General features: G+C 39.6%; 1 protein-coding gene across 2 annotated transcripts in view; it reads right to left on the reverse strand.

Annotated features, from left to right (window-relative positions):
• Positions 1-22,984, reverse strand: part of ARHGEF4 (Rho guanine nucleotide exchange factor 4) — a 40,396-nt gene extending 17,412 nt beyond the window's left edge. For both annotated transcript variants that reach the window (XM_083364553.1, XM_083364552.1), the window contains exons 1-3: positions 22,877-22,984; positions 2,075-2,254; positions 595-789 (exon numbers count right to left, since the gene is read on the reverse strand). In XM_083364553.1, the coding sequence (XP_083220679.1) occupies positions 595-789; positions 2,075-2,200 (321 nt within the window). In that variant the 5' untranslated portion in view covers positions 2,201-2,254; positions 22,877-22,984. The remainder of the gene's footprint in view (positions 1-594; positions 790-2,074; positions 2,255-22,876) is intronic.
• Positions 22,985-25,442: the final 2,458 nt, after the last annotated feature.

The raw sequence follows: 25,442 nt of genomic DNA on the forward strand, positions 1-25,442 counted from the left end.
AGGGTGGGAATAAGGATCTATAAGGCAGTATTTTCAATATTAAGCAAAAATCAAGAACACCGGGGTGGGCATAACCTTAAACTGACAGGAGGGAAGTTCAAAAGTAATGTTAGAAAGTATTACTTCACAGAAAGAAGAGTGGAAGCTTGGAATCAACTTCCAGTGGTGATAGTAAGTTAATCATCAGTAACTGAATTTAAACATGCTTGAGATAAACACATGTCCATAATCTGACAAAAATTAAAAAATAAAATTAAAAAATTTAAATTAAAAGTCATAAATGCATTAAAAAGAAAACAAAAACAACAAAAATAAAAACAAAGGGCAGACTCAATAGATCACTAGGTCTTTTTCTGCTGTCAGTTTTCTATGTTTCTAGAGCTTTTTAGAATTCTTATTTTTTTCTTAAACATCAGCCAATTAACATCTTCGACCAAAGTACACTAGCAAACAAGATGGATCAATGACATCGGCAAGTATTACAGGCCAAATTGACATGTTGGATAAAGAGGCCTTCATCCTCCAGTGGATAGACAATGTCTAAAACGATGCTGACACTAGCAAACAACACATATTATTTATATGTCTCATTACCTCACAGATGTCTTTTAGGTGTTTGATGTAATCTCTCTCTGTGCTTAGAATTTCATTAATAACATTGGTTCTCATTTGACCCTTTGTTGTATGCCCCATTCCATAGCGATGAGCAGCATTTCTTCCATCTTCTTCCCGACCATCTTCTAACTTCAGATGATAGTCTTCAATTGGTTCATCCTGGTTTACTCGGAGCTATATCAAATATGCATTATTATCTTAACATTATTCAATTACTGAGAGGAAGGTGGAGTTTGGGCATCCATGTAAAAATATCAAACCTGAGAGATGTATTCTGTCTAATAAGAATTTGAAAAGCCTTGGCTTACGGTATGGACCTAAAAATCCCTAATTAATTTCTGCTCTATTTCATATAGTAATCCATTTGTTTGTTTTGCTATTATTACATCTATTTCAACAGTAATGCAGTAATTCTGCTTTCTTTCTAAAACCATTAAAGTACTCTGACTATCCTTTCTCCAATATCTGTAGTACTGCTGCATTCAATTATTTTTTTCAAGAATAACAAACTTTTTTAAGCATCTTAGAAGGAACAGGTAACAGAGTTAGATGTAATTGTAATGAGCCACAGCCATATCACAGATGTGAAGAAGAAGAAAGAAAGTTTTACTAATAAAGAGATACAGAAGCTATCTTAATAAAGGATATGGGGTTCACAAGGAGGGGTTCTATGTTCCAGAAGTCAAGGATTAGAGCTGGCTATGTTTTTAAAATTGCATAGTTCAAATTTTCTTACTGTATCCCTGTACTTCAGCACCTCCTGAATATCCAGTGCAATATCACAATTTATGATATTAAAGGTTAACTATTTACTTGGTGGTGAATTAGGTAATTGGCTGGTAGGATCATTGATCAATGTTTTATCTTAGAAAAAAAATCAAGGACTTTATCTCCAGTATATAAAGAATCCATTGGAAGTACTTATCCAACAGTGTCTTTACTAATGTGGATACAGAGCAAATGACAGCATATTATATGAATAACATAAGACAGCTGTATAACATGTATTCAACTGTGCATGTTCATCCTAAAATATGTTTTTGTTTTATACATCAAGTATTTATAACTTTTCCTCTTCCACTCAAACTAAGCACCATAGACAGGTAACTACAAATTATTGCTGTATAAAAGGGAACATTAAGGATATCGTTAACAATCTTGGATTGCATCCACAGAGATATGGTGTTGAAATCATGGGAAATGACAGTTCTTCTAGGACCAATGCAATTGCCAAACTTTTTTTTTGTCTTTCTCAATAAACATGGGAAATATACAAAACATCCACTATAAATCCAAAGATACGTTTACACAGTTTAAAAATAAAGACAGGTAACTACTAATTATTGCTGTATGAAAAGTATATTAAAACTAGTAGGCAGCAGTATTTAAACCACACAACGATGCATTCAAATTATCTTCTCTCCCCAGTTCATTGATGAAAAGTTACATGGGTTCTTACCCGTATGAAGCTGGCTGGGAACCAGCCTTCATTCTCCATTATCCTGCCCCACCACCATTCTTTGTTAGTAGCATCCATTACTTCAACAACATCGCCAGCCTTGAAACCTAGCTCTTGGTCATCCATAGTGACATGATCCCAGAGTGCTTCTGCATAGACCACACCACCATCACTGATGAGCTGAAACAGAGAACACAAACTTTTTCACAAAGTTATATTGGAGAGATGATCCAGTTTGCTGGGGAGGGGAAAAGCAAAAAGGGGGAGGGGTGTTTTTGCCCTATCTATTCAGTAGGCTTTAATGGAGATGTTGTCACTGATCTAACAAACAACAAAATTATGGCTTTGCTAATATAAGTGCTGTTAAGTTTCTCTTTTCTGTCAAACCAGGAACTTAAAGTTTACAAATGATTAGAAACTGATTAGCAGCTACTTAGTTTTGTGCGTATAGTCAAGGCTATGGTCTTCCCAGTTGCAATGTATGGCAGTGAAAGTTGGACCATAAGGAAGGCTGAGCGCCAAAGAATTGAAGCCTTTGAACTATGGTGCTGGAGAAGACTCCTGCGAGTCCCTTGGACTGCAAGGCGATCAAACCGGTCAGTCCTAGAGGAGATCAATCCTGACTGCTCTTTAGAAGGCCAGATCCTGAAGCTAAAACTCAAATACTTTGGCCACCTAATGAGAAGGAAGGACTCACTGGAGAAGAGCCTAATGCTGGGAAAGATTGAGGGCAATAGAAGAAGGGGACGACAGAGAATGAGGTGGCTGGATGGAGTCACTGAAGCAGTAGGCGTGAGCTTAAATGGACTCCAGAAGATGGTAGAGGACAGGAAGGCCTGGAGGAATGTTGTCCATAGGGTCGCGATGGGTCGGACACGACTTTGCAGCTAACAACAACACAGTTTTGTAATGTCAAGCTTGCTTTGTTGTTAAAACTTGCATCCACTGCGTTCAAACTACTTTTTTTCTTCTTCTGTTCAGTCATGTCCAATTCTCGGAGACTGCCTGGACAAGTCTCTGCAGTTTTCTTGGCAAGATTCTTCAGAAGTGATTTGCCATTGCCTCCTTCATATGGATGAAAAGTGACTGGTCCAAGGTCACCTACCTGGCTTTGTGCCTAAGACTAGAATTCATAGCCACACACTTCATAATTATAGCATCTGGTCTCATTCTTAGGATTTCCAACTCTCCAGCCTGTACAGGTGAAACTCGAAAAATTAGAATATCGTGCAAAAGTTCATTTATTTCAGTAATGCAACTTAAAAAGAGAAACTAATATATGAGATAGACTCATTACATGCAAAGCAAGATAGCTCAAGCCATGATTTGTCACAACTGTGATGATTATGGCGTACAGCTCATGAAAACCCCAAAGCCACAATCTCAGAAAATTAGAATATTGTGAAAAGGTGCAATATTCTAGCCTTAAAGTGTCCCACTCTAAACAGCTAATTAAGCCATAACACCTGCAAAGGGTTCCTGGGTCTTTAAATGGTCGCTCAGTCTGGTTCAGTAGAAATCACAATCATGGGGAAGACTGCTGGCCTGACAGTTGTGCAGAAAACCATCATTGACACCCTCCATAAGGAGGGAAAGCCTCAAAAGCTAATTGCAAAAGAAGTTGGATGTTCCCCAAGTGCTGTATCAAAGCACATTAATAGAAAGTTATGTGGAAGGGAAAAGTGTGGAAGAAAAAGGTGCACAAGCAGCAGGGATGACCGCAGCCTGGAGAGGATTGTCAGGAAAAGGCTATTCAAAAGTGTTGGGGACTTTCACAAGGAGTGGACTGAGGCTGGAGTCAGTGCATCAAGAGCCACCACACACAGATGGATCCTGGACATGGGCTTCAAATGTCGTATTCCTCTTGTCAAGCCGCTCCTGAACAACAAACAACGTCAGAAGCATCTTACCTGGGCTAAAGAAAAACAGACCTGGTCTGTTGCTCAGTGGTCCAAAGTCCTCTTTTCTGATGAGAGCAACTTTTGCATCTCATTTGGAAACCAAGGACCCAGAGTCTGGAGGAAGAATGGAGAGGCACACACTACATGATGCTTGAAGTCCAGTGTGAAGTTTCCACAGCCTGTGTTGATTTGGGGAGCCATGTCATCTGCTGGTGTTGGTCCACTGTGCTTCATTAAGTCCAGGGTCAACGCAGCCATCTACCAGGAGATTTTGGAGCACTTCATGCTTCCTTCTGCAGACGAGCTTTATGGGGATGCTGACTTCATTTTCCAGCAGGACTTGGCACCTGCCCACACTGCCAAAAGCACCAAAACCTGGTTCAATGACCGTGGGATTACTGTGCTTGATTGGCCAGCAAACTCGCCTGACCTGAACCCCATAGAGAATCTATGGGGCATTGCCAAGAGAAAGATGAGAGACATGAGACTGAACAATGCAGAAGAGCTGAAGGCCACTATTGAAGCATCCTGGTCTTCCACAACACCTCAGCAGTGCTGCTTCCATGCCACGCCGCATTGAGGCAGTAATTGCTGCAAAAGGGGCCCAAACCAAGTACTGAGTACATATGCATGCTTATACTTTTCAGAGGTCCGATATTGTTCTATGTACACTCCTTGTTTTATTGATTGCATGTAATATTCTAATTTTCTGAGATTCTGGATTTGGGGTTTTCATGAGCTGTACGCCATAATCATCACAATTATGACAAATCATGGCTTGAACTATCTTGCTTTGCATATAATGAGTCTATCTCATATATTAGTTTCCCATTTTAAGTTGCATTACTGAAATAAATGAACTTTTGCACGATATTCTAATTTTTCAAGTTTCACCTGTATGTTTTGTAACATCCTACATAATGAAGAATTTTGGAGATCATGAAAACTGTTAGTTAATCCTAATAAAGTCATTACCAAATTATGATTCAGAAATTAAAATGTTTGCTCTTTCCTCAAAGTGAAATTCAGCTTGGAATAGATAGCTGAAGGAGATGGCTGACAGAATATATATATTTCTAGAATTGAGGCAAATAATATTTCAAATAGTATTTAGACTGTCCTATATTACAGAAAATATAACTGATTGATCATTTGTCATCAAGTTGTTTTGACTCTTAATGACCACCTAAATATTTTTCATGATCTATCCTTAACCTGATTATTTAGGTCCTGCAACGGCACCCACATCACCACTGTAATCTGAGTTTATTCACCTGGCTGAGAATTGTCCTCTGAAGGCAGCTCTTCAAGGTAGACCATACTAGGAAACCAAAGTCATGCCAGCCAGTACTACTTTTACTATAAACTTACTGTAACAGTATCTTCAAGTCGGAATGCAATTCCCCTCTCCCTCCCTTTATCACCATGAGAATAAACAAGGGACAGTTTCGTCTGAGACATTTTCTTGGGTTATGTTGTTTCTTTTATCTGACTGTTACCTTGATAGTAGCTGATTTTGTCTACTCATACCATCGGATCTGGCCGGAGGGATATGCTACTGAATTTCTGTTAAAGAGTTCCATCAGGGGGACCCAGGAAAATATTATTTTCTGTCACATGCTGTTTGAAACACTGTCCCTCTGGAGATCAGATGAACCCCCAAACCTGTATAATGTATATACTATATATACTCTGTATACATTATTTTAGAATTATTTTACAATTTCATCAATATAGGATCACAGATTCCCATCTCCTGCATCCTAAAAACCAGAAACGGTAATGTCTTTGGCATTTAAAATACTAAAGATTATTCTAACAAAATACACATACCAAATACTTGTAAACATCTGGGACTCTCATTTCATAATTTCCTCTGGTTATAGAAGCTCAGGAATGCTGGATGGCTGTTTGCATGTATTTTGGAGCCTTATGCTGGACTAAAATTACCCCAAAATTCTTGTGACAAAAATTTCAGCATATTTGCATTTCTGTTCAGGATGAGTGGCCCAGCTGAGAAAGAATAGTTGAATAATCATTCTTTATGACTTTAGGTGTGCTCTTGCGAATAATTGAATTAAGAAGATGATGAAAACCTGCCTCTGCTAAAGAGATAGCAGAAATTTGCATTGAACTGCTAATTAAGAGTCTACAAGTATGCAACAGTAAGCATTTTTCAATTTTTCTTTTTATGGGAAAGACTTAGTGCTAAACACAGACTTCATTCCTGCTTGCATTTATCCAACCATCAATCAGCTGATATGAGAGGGGACAAGAAGGGATCTAGACTGAAGTCAGAAATCTGGGTTGCCAGCATATATTCTTTTCTTCCCCAGAAAAGGAATATTTGAAATTCATATATAATAGGTAAATCAAATTAATCTGAGTTCTTTTTTTCCAAAGAAGCTCATATCAATGCAGTCCTGATGATGATGACTACACAGCCCTTCTAAGAATAACATTTTCTATTTCATTGATCCACATTTGGGGATTTACAGCAATAAGCTGTGTGTGTGTGTTTGGGTGCACTTCTCCAAGGAATCTACCCACATTTCTGGTGTCGGTACTGTAAGAAAAACCTGCAGAATGCCTTTGCAATCATATACTGTAACAGCAATATCTTCATTTTTAGGAGTCAAGATTACAATTATAAGAATCAACTTTTATAAGCAAAATGAAGGAATTATTTTTACACTACACCTTTTTTGATCTCACAGTTGATTAAACGGATGAAAATTGACAATTGTTTCATTTTACTTCCAAATTAATTTTTATAAGCAAATCATGAAAATTAAGCATGTTATCACAGAGCCTTCCTGTTAGTGAATACTGGGTTGCACTTGAATATCCATTCATGCCACAGAGTATTTCTAGAAAAGAATGAAGGCTTTAAAAATAATATCACAAGCATATTATGTATTCCTATTGTTTACTACAGTAAAACTATTTCAATGTATTATTCTTACAGTGGTTTGTTTATTTGTTCAATTTATGTAGCCACCCATTTCACCTGTGACCCTAGGCAGCATACACAATATAAATGCAAAAGGAAACAACTGTCTAGCAATTATAATAAAATTATTAAAACAATTAGAAACTATAACCATAAAACACGAGATACTTCAATTAGACTCTTGCACACAATACAGCTTTTTGGGGGACTCCATCTTTCCACAGGATCCCCAACCAAGTTTTCAGGGTCTTCCAGAAGGCCAATAGATTCAGGGCTAATCTCTTCTTGGGAGATGATGGTTCAAAGAAAGGATGCCACAGCAGAAAAGTCTTTCCTGGTTCCCATCCTAATGAGAATAGCTGCAATTTTTTAATATAAATTTTAAAGGCTAAATACTGTCTGCTCATGCTTGTTTCATTTCATTTATTTATAGTATTTGAAATTACACCATATTAATGTTTCTCAAAGTGACTTTAAGCAACAAGTAACAATGGTCTCTTTCCCAGCAAAACCTGTTAATATGTCCCCATACACAGAGATAGCCTAGCAAATATTAATACCTAATGAATGGGGCCTGAACATGCTGCATTCTTAGGACAATTCATTGGCCCAATATCCTTTCTTAATAGTCATGAGAGGATGTGGGTCCGCACTTTACCAACCTCAGAAGGATGGAACCCATTAGGATCAAATTCCAGACTGTGGGTAGAATTATCCTGCAATACTGCATTCTAACCATTGTGCCACCAGCACAAAAAACATAGGTACAACCCTAGTATAAAATTAGAAAGACAGAGAGAGTAATGCTAAATGGAAAAATACAGATGCTTCCTATAGCCACTCAGTGAAGTGGCTAGAAAGAATCCTAGAAGTCATGTTCTATATACTTTTCCCAATTTTTATTGCCTCCATGAACAAAAAGGAAAAGTAAACAGAAAATGGATAAAGTTTGTGATCCTCTGGTTCATACTGTCTTTCTAACATCAAAGAATAATTGCTATTCAGCAAATCCATAATTCTTCACATCATATGAATGCCAAAACATTGGAATAAAGTTCAAAAATATATTCACATTTAAATGATATCAATCTTTCTAACGTTGTTATCAATGAATTTAAAAATATAACAACAAATAATAGGACAAGTCCAAAACCTTGGAGTACATGTTTTCTCCCCATGTAATTTTACAATTCCATCATAATGAAATTCACCATCAGTCTTTCTTAAATATGTCCCAAGGTATCCAGTAAACATGCAATAAAATATTTAGTGTATGTCTAAACTAGATTAATGAGATGGAAAAAAATTCACCAGTCTTTTCCAGATTTCTCAATCCAAATATTGCTAATAGCTAAAGAGCAGTTAACAAGCAATTTCCAAAATTTATTAGAAAAGGAACTACGTGAACCTTAAAGGCGCCAACCATTGTTTGAGAAAGATGGCTATTCCCTTATCCCCCAAAGCAATAAACATGCCAGAGATAGGTTGGGGTCTCCTTGCAAGGAGCAACTGTATGGAACAATATGGGTGATCTCAAGTCCTCTCTTTGTCCAGAGAGGAATTACGAAGAACCAGTCTGCTTGCCCACTCTTCACTCAGCCATAGTGGACAGCTCTGCTTTTAGCAGACCTGTCTTCAGTACACGATTTCTTCCCCCAAAGTCCCAATTTCTTCCTCCAAAGTCCCGATTTTTAGGCTAAAAAATGTATAGGGATAGTAATTCTAGCCATAAAATAAAGATATATCTGCTGCTTGGGAGAAAGAACATGAGGAATCTAGAAAAAACATTAAAATACTAAGACATTAAGTGAATGATATAAACTGACCACAGCTTTTCTCTATGTAGCACAAAGCTTTGCAAGTTGGAGCATCAGAAGGTTGAATGAATGGAGACTGCAGGAGAAACCTGTTGAAAATATTTTGGCATGTAGAAAGAACAAATCATTTCATACTAGATGAAGTGAAACCAAACTCCTCATTGGAAGTGCTAATAACAAAGTCAATGCTTAAAAGTTTAGGACACAATATATAATACCAAGAGTCAATGGAGAAACCCCTAGACCTGGAAAAATCAAAGGCAATAAAAAATAGGCCAACAGAAGAGATAAGGTAGATAGACATTACCAGTGATGACAAAAGCATGAGCATACAAGAATTCAAGGAAGCAGTTTCTGAAAGTTTCCTTCTGAACTCATGTCTATTGTGTCCCAAAAAGTCAGAACTGACCGAACAACAAAAATGTAAACAGAAAATGCTGAATATTTGGGAATGCTGGAATATCTACAGCTTTTCAGAATCAGACCAGCATTTCAAAATAATTTTAGGGAACTTTATTCAAAGCTTTGTATGCTCATGAAAAGTACCAACACACAGGTACCTGACATAGAGCCGCAACTGAACCTGGAATTTCAGTTGTAAGTTGTTGCAGTCATAGGTGACTGGTCACTATGTGACCAGATTCAATTTTATGATAATTTTTACAACAGTCACCACAGTTGTTAAGCATTGTCAGAAGTCCAAATCAAGCTTATTCAAATGGCCAGTTTTTGCTGGAAAATGGCAAAATGTGATCGCATGATTGCAGGACTCAACAATCAGTCATAAATGTTAGCCTGTTACCAAGCATCCTAAATGTAATTACATTACAGTGGGTGTGATACAGCAGTCATAACTTTGAGGACAGGTTGTAAGTAACATTTTTGAGTCCACTGTAACTCTGAATAGTCCTTAAACAATTGGTTCTAAGTCAACAACCATCTTGTATATGCTTCTTATGCTTCTCATTCTGCCTATGATTAATGCCATGCTGTGAATCCTTTAGTTAACAATAACAGCCATTTCAAATATTTCTTACACCATCATTTGTTCATTTCAAAACAAACTTCCCTTAGGTTGCAGAATAAATCAGGAAGCCCCCTTTATAGATACCCCTTTATAGATTTTAATCTTAAATAATGACTAAAATCAGCAACTAATTGACTCAGTATTCTTTTACACACTGGAAAGTGTACAGAGGATAATCTAAATAAGAAGCTCTTGAGAACAGTTTAATTATGGAAAATATACAATTTTCCTTTCTTGCAGATATTTATACTTTGCTGCAAACATACATATTTGCACTAAAGCTCTGTTCAAACATATGGAAAATAAACCAAATAAATCTGTGAACATGGATTGATTTACATGGCCAAACTGGAGATAAATGCAATTTGTACATAGATATCTTTGGGCAAAATTGAATACTGAATATGGGAGCAACGGGGGAAGAGTAGATACAATGCTTATCTATGAGTATTTATTATAAGAAGCCCAGGAATAGAAAGTCTCCCCTACACATCTGCAATGTATTTATAGCTGTATAATTACAGTATGAAAACCTTTACCAGGGTTCTTCAAATTATAACTATTCCAGGACAAAACCACATGTAGGCTGCAATCTTATATTCATGTAGTAGGAGTTCCATACAATTCATTTTGACTTATATTTGAGCAGATGGAGTAACGCTGCACTCTTGATTTTATTTCTAAATACAATATTAGAACATTCTTCTCAACCACAATGTTGACAATAATTTAAATATGAGCCAGCAATGTGCTGTAGCTGCCAAAAAGCCAACACAGTCCAACAAAGAATGGTTGCAAGAATTGGGTATGTCTAGTTTAATGAAAAAAAGGACTAGGGGTCACATGATAGCAGTGTTCCAATATCTCAGTTGCTGCGACAAAGTAGAAAGGGTAAACCTATTCTCCAAAGCATCTGAAGGCAGGACAAGAAGCAATGGATGGAAACTAATCAAGGAAGGAATCAACCTAGAGATAAGGAGAAATTTCCTGACAGTTAGAGCAATTTGCTTCCAGAAGTTGTGGTTGCTCCAAAACACTGGAGATTTTTGAGAAGAGATTGGACAACCATTTGTCTGAAATGGTATAGGTCCCTTCCAACTCTGTTGTTCTCTTATAATCACATTTCTGTAGCTCTACTTTACTAAACCCTTACTAACCTGTCTTTGTTCCCTCAGGTTGCCTTACAGCTTTTCTCACCCATTGCTTTCTGCTACCTCAGTAGTTCTTGGTTCTTTCCTCTTTGCAGGGTTACTTTCCATCTTCCCACTGGATCACCTATATTCTTCCAGTTGTCTCCCTGCTACCTTCAAATCCCTCCAGACTAGCTTGAAATATTTCAAAACGATGCACTCATTTCCAGCCACCTTTCTTATATTTTAATGAAAGTCTTTGTTTCCCATGGCACTTGGTTGTAGACCAGATTTTCCTTTGAAGTAGTTCTAGAGCCCAGGTGGGGGGCAGGGGGAGAATAGAATAGAATAGAATAGAATAGAATAGAATAGAATAGAATAGAATAGAATAGAATAGAATAGAATAGAATAGAATAGAATAGAATAGAATAGAATAGAATCTGGAAGGGACCTTGGAGGTCTTCTAGTCTAGCCTCCTGCTCAGACAGGAGAACCTATATCATCTAAGACAGGTGACTGTCTAGTCTCTTCTTAAAAATCTCCAGTGATGGAGTGACCATGATTTCTTGGGGTAAGCTGTTCCACTGATTGATGTCCTCACTGTCAGGAAGTTTCTCCTTAATTCCAGGTTGCTTGTCTCTTTGATCAGTTTCCAACCATTGTTTCTTGTCCTTCCCTCTGGTGCTTTGGTGAATAATGTGACCCCCTCTGCCTTGTGGCAACCCCTCAGATACTGGAACACTGCTATTTCTTCTTTTCTTTGGACTAGCCAAACCTAAATCCAGTAACTGTTCTTCCTATGCTTTAGTCTCCAGGCCTTTGATCATCTTAGTTGCTCTTCTCTGATTTTTTTCCAAACTCTCAATATCTTTTTTGTGATGTGATGAGCAAAATTGGCTGCAGTATTCCAGGTGTAGTCTTACTAGGGTTTAATAAAGTGGTACTAATACTCCATGTGACTTTGATTCTATGCCTCTGTTTATACAACCCAGGATTGTATTTGCTTTTTTGGTTACTACTACACACTGCTGGCTCATAGTCAAGTGATCGTCCACTAGGACGCCAAGGTCCCTTTCACAGTTACTATTTTTAAGCCAGGTCTCACCCAATCTGTTTTTGCACCTTTGGTTTTTCCTGCCTAAATGTAAGACTTTGCTTTTCTCCACATTGAAACTCATTTTGTTGGATAGGGACCATTGTTCAAGTTTATCAAGATCTTTTTGGATTCTCAGTTTACCTTCTGGGATGTTGGCTACTCCTGTCAGTTTGGTGTCGTCTGCAAATTTGATACTCACAAATTTATACTCACAGATAGAATGGAATACACCACAGAGATTAAGGCCCTTCATCAGCAGAGTTAAAATTCCCTGCAAAATGTTTCTCCCTAATCATATCCTCCATGCAGTTTGTGATTCCCCAGGCAGGACATAAAGGCAAGGAAAGAGGCCCTGTTTACTCCTGGGTCTTGCTCACACTACCACAAAAACTAAGCTCCAGCAGCATAGTACTTCTGAATATTTAGCTTCAAGCCACAGATTGGCCTGTTCTCTAGGAGCCTTAGGGCATCCATGGAATATAGCTAACAATTTGATAAAGCCACAATTACATTTTGTGAAGATATCCAAGGAAACAGTCCTTTATTTATTTATTTATTTTTTGCAGGAAGATAAGCTAGACTGCTTTTTCTATTGCCAAGGTATCAATTAAATGTATTTAGTAGCTAGTATTGTGTGCTCAAAAATAAAACCAACTTCCTTTGCCCTTCCAGTTTCTTTTGCTATGCCACCCCTACTGCAACTTGCAAGAACATCGGGGGTCCTGATTTTTTTTTTTTTGTTCTGATCTGTAACTTTCTTCAAAGTTCTGCTCATCCTCAACAAAGAACCTGTCATAGGTTCGTTTTTGTTTGTTTTTTGTTTGTTTGTTTTTGTAGTAAAGTCTTATCATACAATGTTTAATGTCTGGAAGGAGAAAAGGTTTTGTTCTGAATACCTTATCTTATACATTGTATTTATTTCATAATTCAAGATTTTAATAGCAATGACTACCAATAAAATTCTGGTTCCCCCTGCTCTACCTTCACATCTGTAATTGATTATTTCACTACTTCTTGAATAATATAGGTCTAGCCTATATTATAAAAAAACAGGGGAAAATTGCATTTAGCACTGGATTTCAGTTCTTTTAGAATCAGTGCTGAACTCCTAGGAAAAAAACAGTAGTTCCATTAGCAAACATGGGATCAAACAAGAAGATATCATAGTTTTTTTAGTAACTTTAGGCTAAGAAAGGGGTTGTTGAGTTTCTAGAGATTGGAGGATTTATTCAAAGGCTTGATAACAAGTAGCACATTCATATTTTCCATTTAACATTACTGCAGGATTATTTTGAACTTGAAGTATTTGTTGAAGAATTAATGGCTTTTGCTGATAAAGTCCAAATCCTCTTCCTTACCTTTCTCCTATACACTTATACATCAGTGTCTGAATTTCTGAATGGAACTAAGTAGGCAATAAAAATATATCATTATTTTTTTAAAAAATGATTTTTCCATATTATAGAAGGCTTGTTTCAGCTATTATGCCTTTTTGCTAGAGAAAAGGGGGAAAGAAATCACTTTTGTGTCCAAAGTTCCCACTGGTCATTTTGTTCATGCCCTTCTACACACAAATGCTCTAAAATAATTAAGAGAATGGGATAATCACCATTGAAGACATACATTCCACAGTGCAGCTGTCAGTTGTAAACACAGATTCCTAATGTACTCTAATGATCCATCATTAATCCATTACAGCTAATTGAGCATTACTTATATTTCTGCACATATATTCTCAGAGGCCCAATAGTCTCAATTATAAAGCAGTCCTGGTTCTAGCAGTTTGAGGTTTTCTTACAGTAGTTGCAGACAAAGAGCCATTTTCTTGTGTAATAGTTCGTCAATTAAGTGCTCCTTAAAAAACCCATTGACCCAGCCTTTGGGCACTTTAAAGCCCACTCGCCAAAGAGGGGGAGCACCTCTGCATTCAGCAATGTAGGGATCCATCCAGAAGTTATTGGCACCTGCTCAATTTACCATCTAGCTGCAGTCTTTTTTCCTTGCAGAAGGATAGGCAAGAGGAACAGGGTGAGCTGGGAGACAACGTGCTGATGAATAACAGGAGACAGGCGCAGGTAGACAGTTATGACAGAAGAGATGCCAAACCAGAATCAGACAAGGAAGAGCTGATCTGCTGATTAATCTTGGAAGCCCTCATACAGTCCTGCTTCTCAGTAAAATGCCAGAAGAAACATAAGCACAACGTTAATGATGATGAGAAAAAGCAAAATGACAAACACCACCACACGTTGAGTGTCCGGGTTCATATTGCACCGGAGGAATGTGTGAAGAGCACTCCATCGGTGCCTGCTCTGATTAGATCCCTTTGCCATGCTGACAATAGCTCTGGCTCTAGAAAAACAATATTTTAGCAGCTTAGCAGCACTGTCTCTGGAAGGAAAGCCAAGGAAGAGGGGGGGAGGGTACAAACAATGGAGTCAGCTTTCAGAAAGCAAAACTTAATCAATTTCCTGCAACCATTATTATCAACTTTCAAGCATAATGCATGCACATGCTGGAACGCTGTCTTCCCTTTCCAAGAAATTCTTATCTTTGTTTTATCTCAGCAAATCATCAGCTTTTCATTTTATCTTCCAGAAAAGAGCTGCCTCATTGCATTAGCTGAGTGAAGCTCCTGTAGCAGGAAGCCTCTGTGTGCTGGAACTCAGGGATCTCAGCAGTTGGACTGGCTTCCCAAAGAGCTTGTCGGCTATTTGCTAAGCACTGTAGCTAGGATACAGGCAATCCTTAGCAACTAGAGAAAGGGTGGGCATGAGGCTTTCCAGGAGAGCTGCAGAAATGGATGTCATATCATTCTCACAATATAGCTATATACACACGCACATTAGATATACATAAATTACTAGATGCTTTTCTGCAGATGTAGATAGAAATATATTGAAATATATTGCAACTAAAACAAGGAGAAGCTTTTGGTACCTTAACATGCCATTAATTAATTAATTAATTACATTTCTATACCGCCCACCTCAAGGGACACGGTGGCTCAGTGGGTTAGGATGCTGAGCTTGTCGATCAAAAGGTTGGCAGTTTGGCGGGTCGAATCCTGAGTGCCGCGTAACAGAGTGAGCGCCTGTTACTCGTCCCAGCTTCTGCCAACCTAGCAGTTCAAAAGCACGTAAAAATGCAAGTAGAAAAATAGGGACCACTACAGTGGGAAGGTAACAGCGTTCCGTGCACCTTTGGCGTCTAGTCATGCCAGCCACATGACCATGGAGACGTCCTTGGACAAGTGCTGGCTCTTCAGCTTTGAAACAGAGATGAGCACCAGCCCCTAGATTTGGAAACGACTAGCACACATGTGCGGGGGAACCTTTACCTTTACCTTTTACCGCCCACCTCTTCTCTATCCTATCAGTAGGCCCGTTGGGCCACCAGAAGGCCATGAGTATGGGGGAAGATCTCACCTCCAATGGGCGAATATTTCTGAAGGCAGGGTCACACCAGAAAAGGCTCTCCTCCTGGACCCTGCAAGTCAAAATTCTTTGGCCAATGGTGTAATGTATTGGGATTTTTACTTGAACTGTTTCACATGTCTGTTTGAATGCTGCTTAAGGTTGCTCAATGGTGTGTCTGTGTAACAGTCACTGACTAAGCCAGACTTCATGTCTCCAAGAAGATCATTGGATGATTTGGGGCAGGAATGGGTTCCTTAGTGGCCAACCATATAAGTAGCTGCACAGCAGCCTCTGTTTAAGTTCTGTTTCTGTTTCCCTAAATAAAGCATGTTCCTGTTTGCAACCTTCCATCTCGCTTATTGCCTGCAAAGAACTGGCTATACAACACTGGCGATGAGGATGGGATGATGCTTCTTTGAAAGAGCTTGAAGTCACTAGGGGTGAGGCCAGCACAGAGCTTGGCAGGAACCACGTTCCCCCCCCCCCTTGATCTGCTTAGCAAGCCACACTAGAGACCACCCCGCCCTGTGGACCAGTTCCAGGGCCTATGAAGAAGAAGCAGCACGAGGCAATGCGAGACACGAGCCGCGAAGATGTCTAACCATGTCAAAGGTCGGAAAGCTTGAGGAATTCAATGTCACACACCCGGAAAGATGGTCATCCTACATTTCAAGAGTAGAGAACTACCTCCATGTAAACCAAATCACCGAAGATGGCCTGAAGGCTACAACACGTTTCTGTGTCTGTGGGCCTGCAACATTCGACATCACAGAGAACTTAGTCGCACTGGCACAGCTGGAGTCCATTACTTATGCGGACCTGAAGAAATGGCTCAGCGACCATTTTCAACTGAAGCCAAACATCAAGAAGACATTGACTCCAACCACATAGTTGACAAGATCCAATGGCACCACAACAAGGAACTGAAGCCCCCTTACAAGGCAGTTCCCTTCCTTCAATTTTTGGGCTGTGGCGGCCGCCACCAATAAGCGGACTGTCGATTCCGGACAGCCACATGTCAGGCCTATGGGAAATCCAGCCACATTGCAGCTGTCTGTAGAGGTCATCACAAGGACCAACAACTGGATGAGCCATACAGGAGAGGTACCAGGGCACTGGGACAGCATAGAATAGGGTTCTGCTCCAGTTGCAGGATTGTCTGCCACATGGGAGCTTGCCGCCCACTTAAACCAAAACTTTGGCTTCAAGTCGAGCTGCAAGGCGTTCCTTTCAGGATGGAACTGGACACTGGTTCAGGAGTATCCATTATTTCACTTGAGACTTTCCAGTTCGTGTGCAACCGCAGCAAGAGGTGGGCCAACCTTAGGCTGTCCAACATCATTTTAACTGACTTCCAAAATTCCCAGGTAGCCATCAAAGGCAAGGCCACTTTGGCTGTCAGGTTCAAAGGGTTTTCGGGCCTCCTAGATGTAATTGTGGTGGAGGGCCAGAGAATAAGTTTAATTGGGCTTGATTGGTTTGATGCACTGGGTATTCAAGTAACCATCGTGATTTAATAACTCTAGAGCAGGGCTTTTCAACCAGTGGTATGCGTACCACTGGTGGTACGCGAGCACCTGGCTGGTGGTACCCGGCGTCGCCTTCCTCCCTACCCCCACTTCCACCCCTGCTCCGCTTTTTCCCAGCTCACTTGCTTGCAGAAAACATGCTGCTTGGCAGCGGCCTGCAGAAACCCTACTGAGGGTGCGCCAAGAGCGCAGGTGCAGAGTGAGGCCCCGCCCTCCCCAGGGACTCGTTGTTCAGCAACCTGATTGACTTCTTCTCATGTTGCCCTTCCCCCACTCTTCTTACTTTACAAGTAAGCTGTTCTCCAAAGTGCCTCCTGGGTGCACGGGGTTGACGCAGCAAGGCCGGTGCATGGGCGCGACTTTATTTCCTCCCAGAGGACACTCCCCAGGGCTGAAGGAGTGACCATGGCGAGGTGGGACCACCGCGCCTTCCTGGAGGGAGTGGAGGAGGGGGTTGTGGGGGAAGTGTGTCTGCCAGCTGGCCGACACGGTCCTGCAGAGAGTGGGCTTTGCCCGGGACAGGGTGCATGCCTGCCCCGGCATGCCATGTTCAGGAAAGCAGAGGTATGAGACACTGGTCCCTGCAGCCGGGGTCCCGGGAAGGCTGCAGCAGGTTGGACCGCCCAACCAGCCCGCCTGTCAGCCGGGAAGGTGAGAGGTTGGCAGCGGCTCTCAGCGCAAGCCAGTCTCAGCTCTGCCTGCCTGAAGGTGATCTTTACTTACATCAAGCTTCCTCCCGCCACCGCCTCACTTTGGTCTCCTCATCACAGACACCCTGCTTCCCTTCACCTCGGAGGGTGGGAGCATTGGGGACCCGCCCCCTTTCCATCAGTGGAGTTCCATGTTCACCTGGAGCACCTTGAATATGTGGAGAGAAATGTAGGGACAATGGGAGAAAGGGAGGGAAGGAAGGCACCCACGCCAGTCCCACCCCCCTCTACCAGAGACCCATGGATTCCACACACACAGGCACCCTGCAACCTGGATGATGAGCTGCCCCCCCCAGCCATTGACTTCGCTTGTCAAAAAGTTGATCACATGACTCTGGGACACAGAATGTCATAAGTATGAATCAGTTTCCAAGCATCCAAATGTAAATCACATAACCCTGGGGATGCTGCAATAGTCCTAAGTGTGAAAAATGGTCATAAGTCACTTTTTTCAGTGCCCTTGTAACTTCAAACAGTCACTAAGTGAATTGTTGTAAGTCGAGGACTACCTGTATTTTATCATTTTTTTCCTTTTTTTGGGGTCAAGTTTTTGACACCTTGCTGGGGGACTGGTGGTACTCGGATATTGTCTTATCCTAAAAGTGATACAATGGGTGAAAAGATTGAAAAGCCCTGCTCTAGAGGACATTATAAAATGCTAGTGTGGAAAGAACCTTACCTTTCTCTCAGATGAACCATTTTTAAAAAATAACACCAATTTTCCTCTTTATGTTGAAGATACTTGTTTATAAAGTACCAAGACTTGTATGATAGGTTTATCATGTGCTGCTGGTAACTGAGTGGTGAATATAGAAGCAGATCCCACATGAAGATAAACAGTACTCACCTGTTCAATATTTAGATGATCTGTCAAGGTTGTTCTGTGGACATTGCCAGGAAAAGGGATATTAATTATTTTAATGTTGTGATTTGCTTTGAACCTGTTAAAATTATTATTATTCTGTAATGATGCATAATAAGGAACAAAACAAGGTAGTCTCTAATTTTTAAAAAAATATATAATAATCATGTCCAATGATGAAAATCAGATTTCAGAGAAATAAATAAGATTTGTTTACTCTCTCTGTACCAGCAATATGAGAGTTATGTCTGTCAAAATCTTTGGAAGAAAAAAAATACACAAGGTCACTGCATCAAGAAATGGAAGGAAACCAGTATTGCAAATTTCAGACATTTGGTACTTCATATTATTAGAAACCATTTCATAGGAATAACTCAACGGTACATTAGGCAATATGCAAGATATTAGGATTAGTGTCCCTTTTATCAAGCTTGGAAAGATTTTATTACATTTGCTAAAAGTTCAGACTGAATTAAGAGACCTTTGTCAATAACAATGAAGAGGATTTTGCAGGCAAAAGAAAATGATTATTTTGAAGTGAAGAGATGTCATGAATTGACATTTGAATCGACATTTACTTTGGCTCCTTAATTAATTGTGTGATGTTTCTGAATACAATGCTTTTATTCTAATCTTTTAATTGCAAATAGTGTGATTTTATGTATGTATTATCTATAACAAGACAAATATTATTTTGGTAGCTTAGCTTGATATTTTGGTATTATGTATTTGGAGAACCAATATGGTGTAGTGATTAAATCAGAGGAATATAGCTTTTGCTCATAAAATCTCTAGATAATATCACAAGAATTTCTGTTATTTTCCTTTTATATGAAGCAAGAATGATTTAATCCATCTCTCTCTCTCTCTCTCTCTCTCTCTCTCTCTCTCTCTCTCTCTCTCTCTCTCTCTCTCACACACACACACACACACACACACACACACACACACACACATATATATATATATATATATATATATATATATATATATATATATATATACGTATATACTGTGTATATATATATACTGTGTGTATATATATATATAAAAAAGGTAAAGGTTCCCCCGCACATGTGTGCTAGTCGTTTCCGACTCTAGGGGCCAGTGCTCATCTCCGTTTCAAAGCTGAAGAGCCAGCGCTTGTCCGAGGACGTCTCCGTGGTCATGTGGCTGGCATGACTAGACACCAAAGGCGCACAGAACGCTGTTACCTTCCCACCGTAGTGGTCCCTATTTTTCTACTTGCATTTTTACGTGCTTTCGAACTGCTAGGTTGGCAGAAGCTGGGACGAGTAACAGGCGCTCACTCTGCTACACGGCACTCGGGATTCGACCCGCCAAACTGCCAACCTTCTACAGTCTAGTAATAGTGCAATATAATAAAAGTGTCAAGGTTCCATTCTTGGTGGTTGGGCCTCGTCTGTCAATCAAGGCGGGTTTCCAAATGGCTGGTAGACGAGAGGTATCATCTCGTTTATTCATGCTGTGGGGGCGTTTTTCTATCTCAATGGCTTCTCTGATTATTCTGTTGTTAAAATGTTCAATTTTGGCCCAACCACCAAGAATGATACCAGACCCAAACTCATGATAACATCACATGACATCACCACCACACAACCATTCAAAAAGCAAATCCGAACCCACAACGATAAAGACACACAACCACAAAACAGAAACCTAACTACAGCTGCAACATCAGCCACTTTAAACCCCTCCAAACCACACAATAAGCAAACTGACACCCACTATAAAAACATGGCACCACCACAAACACGAAGCCGAACAAAAGCAGCACAACTCACCAGCTCAGGTCTGGAGCTGGCAGCTGAGACCAGCCCATCCACTCAGAACACCCCCCCACCCAATCAGAACACACCCACCATTCAAAACACACTCCCACCCAATCAGAACACACTTGGTCCCCTACCCAATCAGAGCACACCTCCACAGAACACACCCCCTCTGGCAGTTTAAAAAAGAGGAACAAACAGGAACAAACAAAATATATATATGTAGATCTAGAGTCTCGGGTTTCTTCCCGCGTTCCTTTCATCTTCAGAAAGTTGTGGCGACGTTTCGACGAAATCCCATCCGTCATCATCAGGCCGGAGTGTTCCTCCTGCTGCTTCCAGGAGCAATGCGTGGAAGCAGCAGGAGGAACACTCCGGCCTGATGATGACGGATGGGATTTCGTCGAAATGTCGCCACAACTTTCTGAAGATGAAAGGAAGGTGGGAAGAAACCCGACTCTAGATCTACACATACAGACACCCGCGAGAATCTACGAAAACATATATATATATATATATATATATATATATATATATATATATATATATATATATATATATATATATATATATGTTTCAAATGTTAACTCTTTAGATTACCTTGCTAGGCCCCAAACATGGGGCAAATCTTTATTTCCTGTTTTCAGCCTATCTTGAAGGCTATCGAACAGGCAGTAGTCACACCGGACAATTCCTATATTTGTTAGTAATTTACACACACACACACACACATATATATATATATATATATATATATATATATACACACACACACAACTTAGATTCATTCATGGAAGAGCTAAGCATCTTAGCACCATTTTTGAAGTAAATCTTGCATCAGATAAATATCAAAATGTTTAGAACCCTTTACTGTGCATCTACTAGATTACATCATACTTACTACAGACCAATCAGTTAATTCAAAATAGGCTATTAATTGGAGATGATGATCATGAAGCAATAATTTTAGGTCAGCAAATTGCTAGGTTTACTGATTGACTCAGGGCTCTGTTCTGGGCCAAGTGCTCTTCAACATCTTCATGAGGTAATAGATGGGGAACCCATCAAATTTGCAGATGACACCAAGCTGGCAGGAATAGCCAACACTCCAGAAGACAGGCTTAAGATACAGGAAGATCTGGACAGACTTGAACATTGGGCACTATCTAACAAAATGAAATTCAATGGTGAAAAAAGTAATGTTCTACATTTAGGCAAGAAAAACCAAACATACAGGTATAGTATAGGTGGTGCCTTGCTCAATAGTAGCAACTATTGGAGTCCTGGTGGACAATTACTTAAATATGAGCCAGCAGTGTGCTGCAGCTGCCAAAAAAGCCAACACAGTGCTAAGTTGCATTAACAGAGGGATGGAATCAAGATCACATGAAGTGTTAATACCACTTTACAATTCCTTGGTAAGGCCACACTTGGAATACTGCATCCAGTTTTGATCACCATGATGCAAAAAAGATGTTGAGACTCTAGAAAGAGTACAGAGAAGAGCAGGAAAGATGATCAGGTGACTGGAGGCTAAAACATATAAGGAACGGTTGCTGGAATTGGTTGTGTTTAGTCTAATGAAGAGAAGGACGAGAGGTGACATGATAGCAGTGTTCCAATATCTCAGGGGCTACCACAAAGAAGAGGGAGTCAAGCTATTCTCCAAAGCATCTGAAGGCAGGACAAGAAGCAATGGATGGAAACTAACCAAAAAGAGAAGCAACCTAGAACTAAGGAGAAAATTCCTGTCAGTTAGAACAATTAATCAGTGGAACAACCTGCCTCCAGAAGCTGTGAATGCTCCAACACTGGAAGTTTTTAAGAAGAGACTGGACAGCCATTTGTCTGAAATGGTATAGTGTTTCCTGCCTGAGCAGGGGGTTGGACTAGATGACTTCCAAGGTCCCTTCCAACTTTATTATTATTGTTGTTATTGTTATTCATATTGTCTTAAGGACTGACTTTCCTCTGCATGCCAATCCAAGAATAAACTGAGATTTTTTTTTCAAACTCCTCCCAGCAAGATGAGTCAGATAGAATATAAAATGTCCTTTCCTGAAAAGTTATCTATTGCCTACTTTACATGGTAGCAATTTGACTCCTAGTGGTCTTTCACTCGATTCTTCCAAAAAATTAAAAAACAGATCAAATAAAAAAATGTTTATGTCACTTCCACCAATTATGAGATATGTTCCTGCAATTCTTCAGAAGATAAGGATGCCAAATGTGGCCCTTGACTCCTTTGAACTTATGGGTGATACTTCATTATTAAAAGGACTGCTTTATAATTGGTGACATGGGCTCACTGGTAGGTTTAGACATTTATTGCTTTGGCATTGTGGAACCCATCTCTCCTGAGAGGTGTTTTAAGCATTGTTACTAAGTATTTTCTTTTTGAAGTGTTAATGATAGGGATGTTTAAATATGTTTTCAGTTTCATAAGGATATCAGTCTATACTTTTAAGCTGCAATTTTAAGTCCTGCCATGAGATAAATGAGTTTCTAGAAAATGCACAACATGAAATGTATTTTATTTGCCTTAGTTACTAAGAGCTGCAGTACCTCATTGATAGCAAGTTGTTCTCCTCCACCACCTGGGTGGCCATAACGATGACTTGAACTTCGGAAATCTTCATATAAATCCTCTTCACTCCCAATGTCATCACTGGTTTTGTCTAGTGATCCATCAGCAATTACTAAAATGACAAATACATATATATATATAGGCATATTTGTTTAAAGATGTTGGCAAAATCAGGATGGAAGTATTGTGATTAAGCAATAATTTTAGGGCTATGAAGTGCTTTAGATGTGCAGGCAAAAATATATTGCAAAGCATGTGCTCTGTCACAGCAGAATCCCAGGAAAAGACACCTTTGTCTTAAGGAGTTGCAGATACAATACGACAATCTTTATTGTCATTGTCCCATACAGAACAACGAAATTGAAAGATCCACATCAACCCCACAAAACCCAACAAAAACAATAAAATACATATCAACATACCATCCACCCCACATATACACATTTAACCCCTAAAAACACTCTAACACGCTAAAAACTAAATACAGAAGTTCTCTCAGAAACTGCATTCTACTGCATTCAAAGCCAAAACCGCTTTTGGATAAAAACTATTTCTCAAGTGGCTGGTCCTGGTCTTTATGACCCTATACCTCCTTCTAGAAGGCAGAAGCTGAAAGAGATCATTTCCGTGGTGCTTGCAATCCTGCACAATCTCCACAGCTTTCTTATAACACCTGGAGGCATAGATTTGATCTAAAGTAGGAAGAGTACACGCAGTTATTCTCTCCGCAGTCTTTACGACCCTGGACAGCATTGTTTTTTCCCTGACTGTACAACTCCCAAACCACACACACAGACCATAGGTTAACACGCTCTCTATGGTACAGTGGTAGAATGCCAACAACAGGTCCTTTGAGAGATTATGCTTCCTGAGAATTCTCAAGAAGTATAACCTCTGCTGTGCTCTCTTCATCACAACTTTGGTGTTTGCTCCCCATGTCAGATCATCTCTTAACTCCATTCCCAGAAATCGAAACATGATGTATGCAACCCCACACTCTGAAGCATCTTTTTTGCTACTGAATCCAGCATGTTTCCCTGTCAATAATTTATAAAAAATATAATAGGAGTGTTTTACAGAGGTCTTACGAGGAAAGTGCATTAGCTAGTACTCCTTGGAAAAAGAATAAAAAATTGGAATCTATTATACCATAGCATGCATCTTCTTATAATAAATTAATTTCTTCTAAGGGCACTTCTGCTTCAGCAGCATTTCACCCCAATCCCACATACAACAGCTTGAAACCAGACATAATTGTATTTCCATCTGCCAATCTCAAAATGCAGAGAATGTACAACATCCTGAACAGTGTTTATCTCCCCATCACCACCAACCCTGACCAATGACAGAATACAAAGACCTATCTCTGACTGGAAAAAAAATCCCATTATAAAATAAACTGCAATTGAATTTCTCCTTTCTCTATATTTCAGAATATGTGTAGGTGTGCAATCAGGTGATTTGTAAAAAAAAAAGTTAGCAAAAACATTGAGATCCTTTGCTGTCATTTCTCTGTTGCATTAACAACCAAAAAAAGTAGTTAAGATGGAAATTTAAGTTCATAAGCAATTTAGAACCAGGCTTTCCCCAATAATTGACACTAACACTTTATGTTTCTAGGCAGCTGAATGATGGTGGTAAGAGATAACTAAGTTTTACACTTCCATCTATTGGAAGTTACAAGTTCAACAGGATGCTAATCTCTATGGGATAGCTTGAATCTTGGAGCCAAAAGTAGAATGAAGCAGAAGTTTCTACAAATTGGAGAACAGATTGCCCATACAGTATGTATAGTCACAGAAATTCCAAGAAAAGGATCATATTTTCTGTTAATAAACAGAATACAATAAGAAAACAAACCATTCTCTAAAATATTTGACATTGTGAGTATCATCAGGTGCAGAGAAGATTCTAAAGTGGTGCAAAGCATTAGCATGAAATACCCGAAGATCCTAGTCCATTGGCTGGCCTTAAAAGAAGCTGCAATCTGTTAAACACAAGGACCACAAAGATAGTAACAGTATCTGGCCTCAAAAGGACTGTTATTTGGATTATTAAAATGTTACAGCTGAGAAAGTGTGAGAAACAATTGCTCAGCCCTGCCCTATCTCAGGAGAATGCATACAAGCAGTCCTCAACGTACGACCACAATTGAGCCCAAAATTTATGTTGCTAAGTGAAATATTTGTTAAGTGAGTTTTGCCCCTTTTTACGACCTGTCTTGCCATTGCAGTTGTTAAGTTAGTAACATGGTCGTCGAGTGAATCTGGCTTCCGCATTGACTTTGCTTGTGAGTAGGTTGTAAAAGGTACTCACATGACCCTGGGACACTGCAACCATCATAAATATAAACCTGTTGCCAAGGATCCAAACTTTGAACATGTGACCATGGAGATGCTGCAACTGTCATAAGCTTGAAAAACAGTCATAAGTACCTTTTTTCAGTGCTGTTGTAACTTTGAATGGGCACTAAATGAATTGTTGTAAGTTGAGGACTACCTTTATGGGGATCACAAGTTGCCCTTCTTTTTCAGTTCTTGCCTC

This window comes from Vipera ursinii (assembly GCF_947247035.1).
Source record: "Vipera ursinii genome assembly, chromosome: 5".
NCBI classification, from domain to species: domain Eukaryota; kingdom Metazoa; phylum Chordata; class Lepidosauria; order Squamata; family Viperidae; genus Vipera; species Vipera ursinii.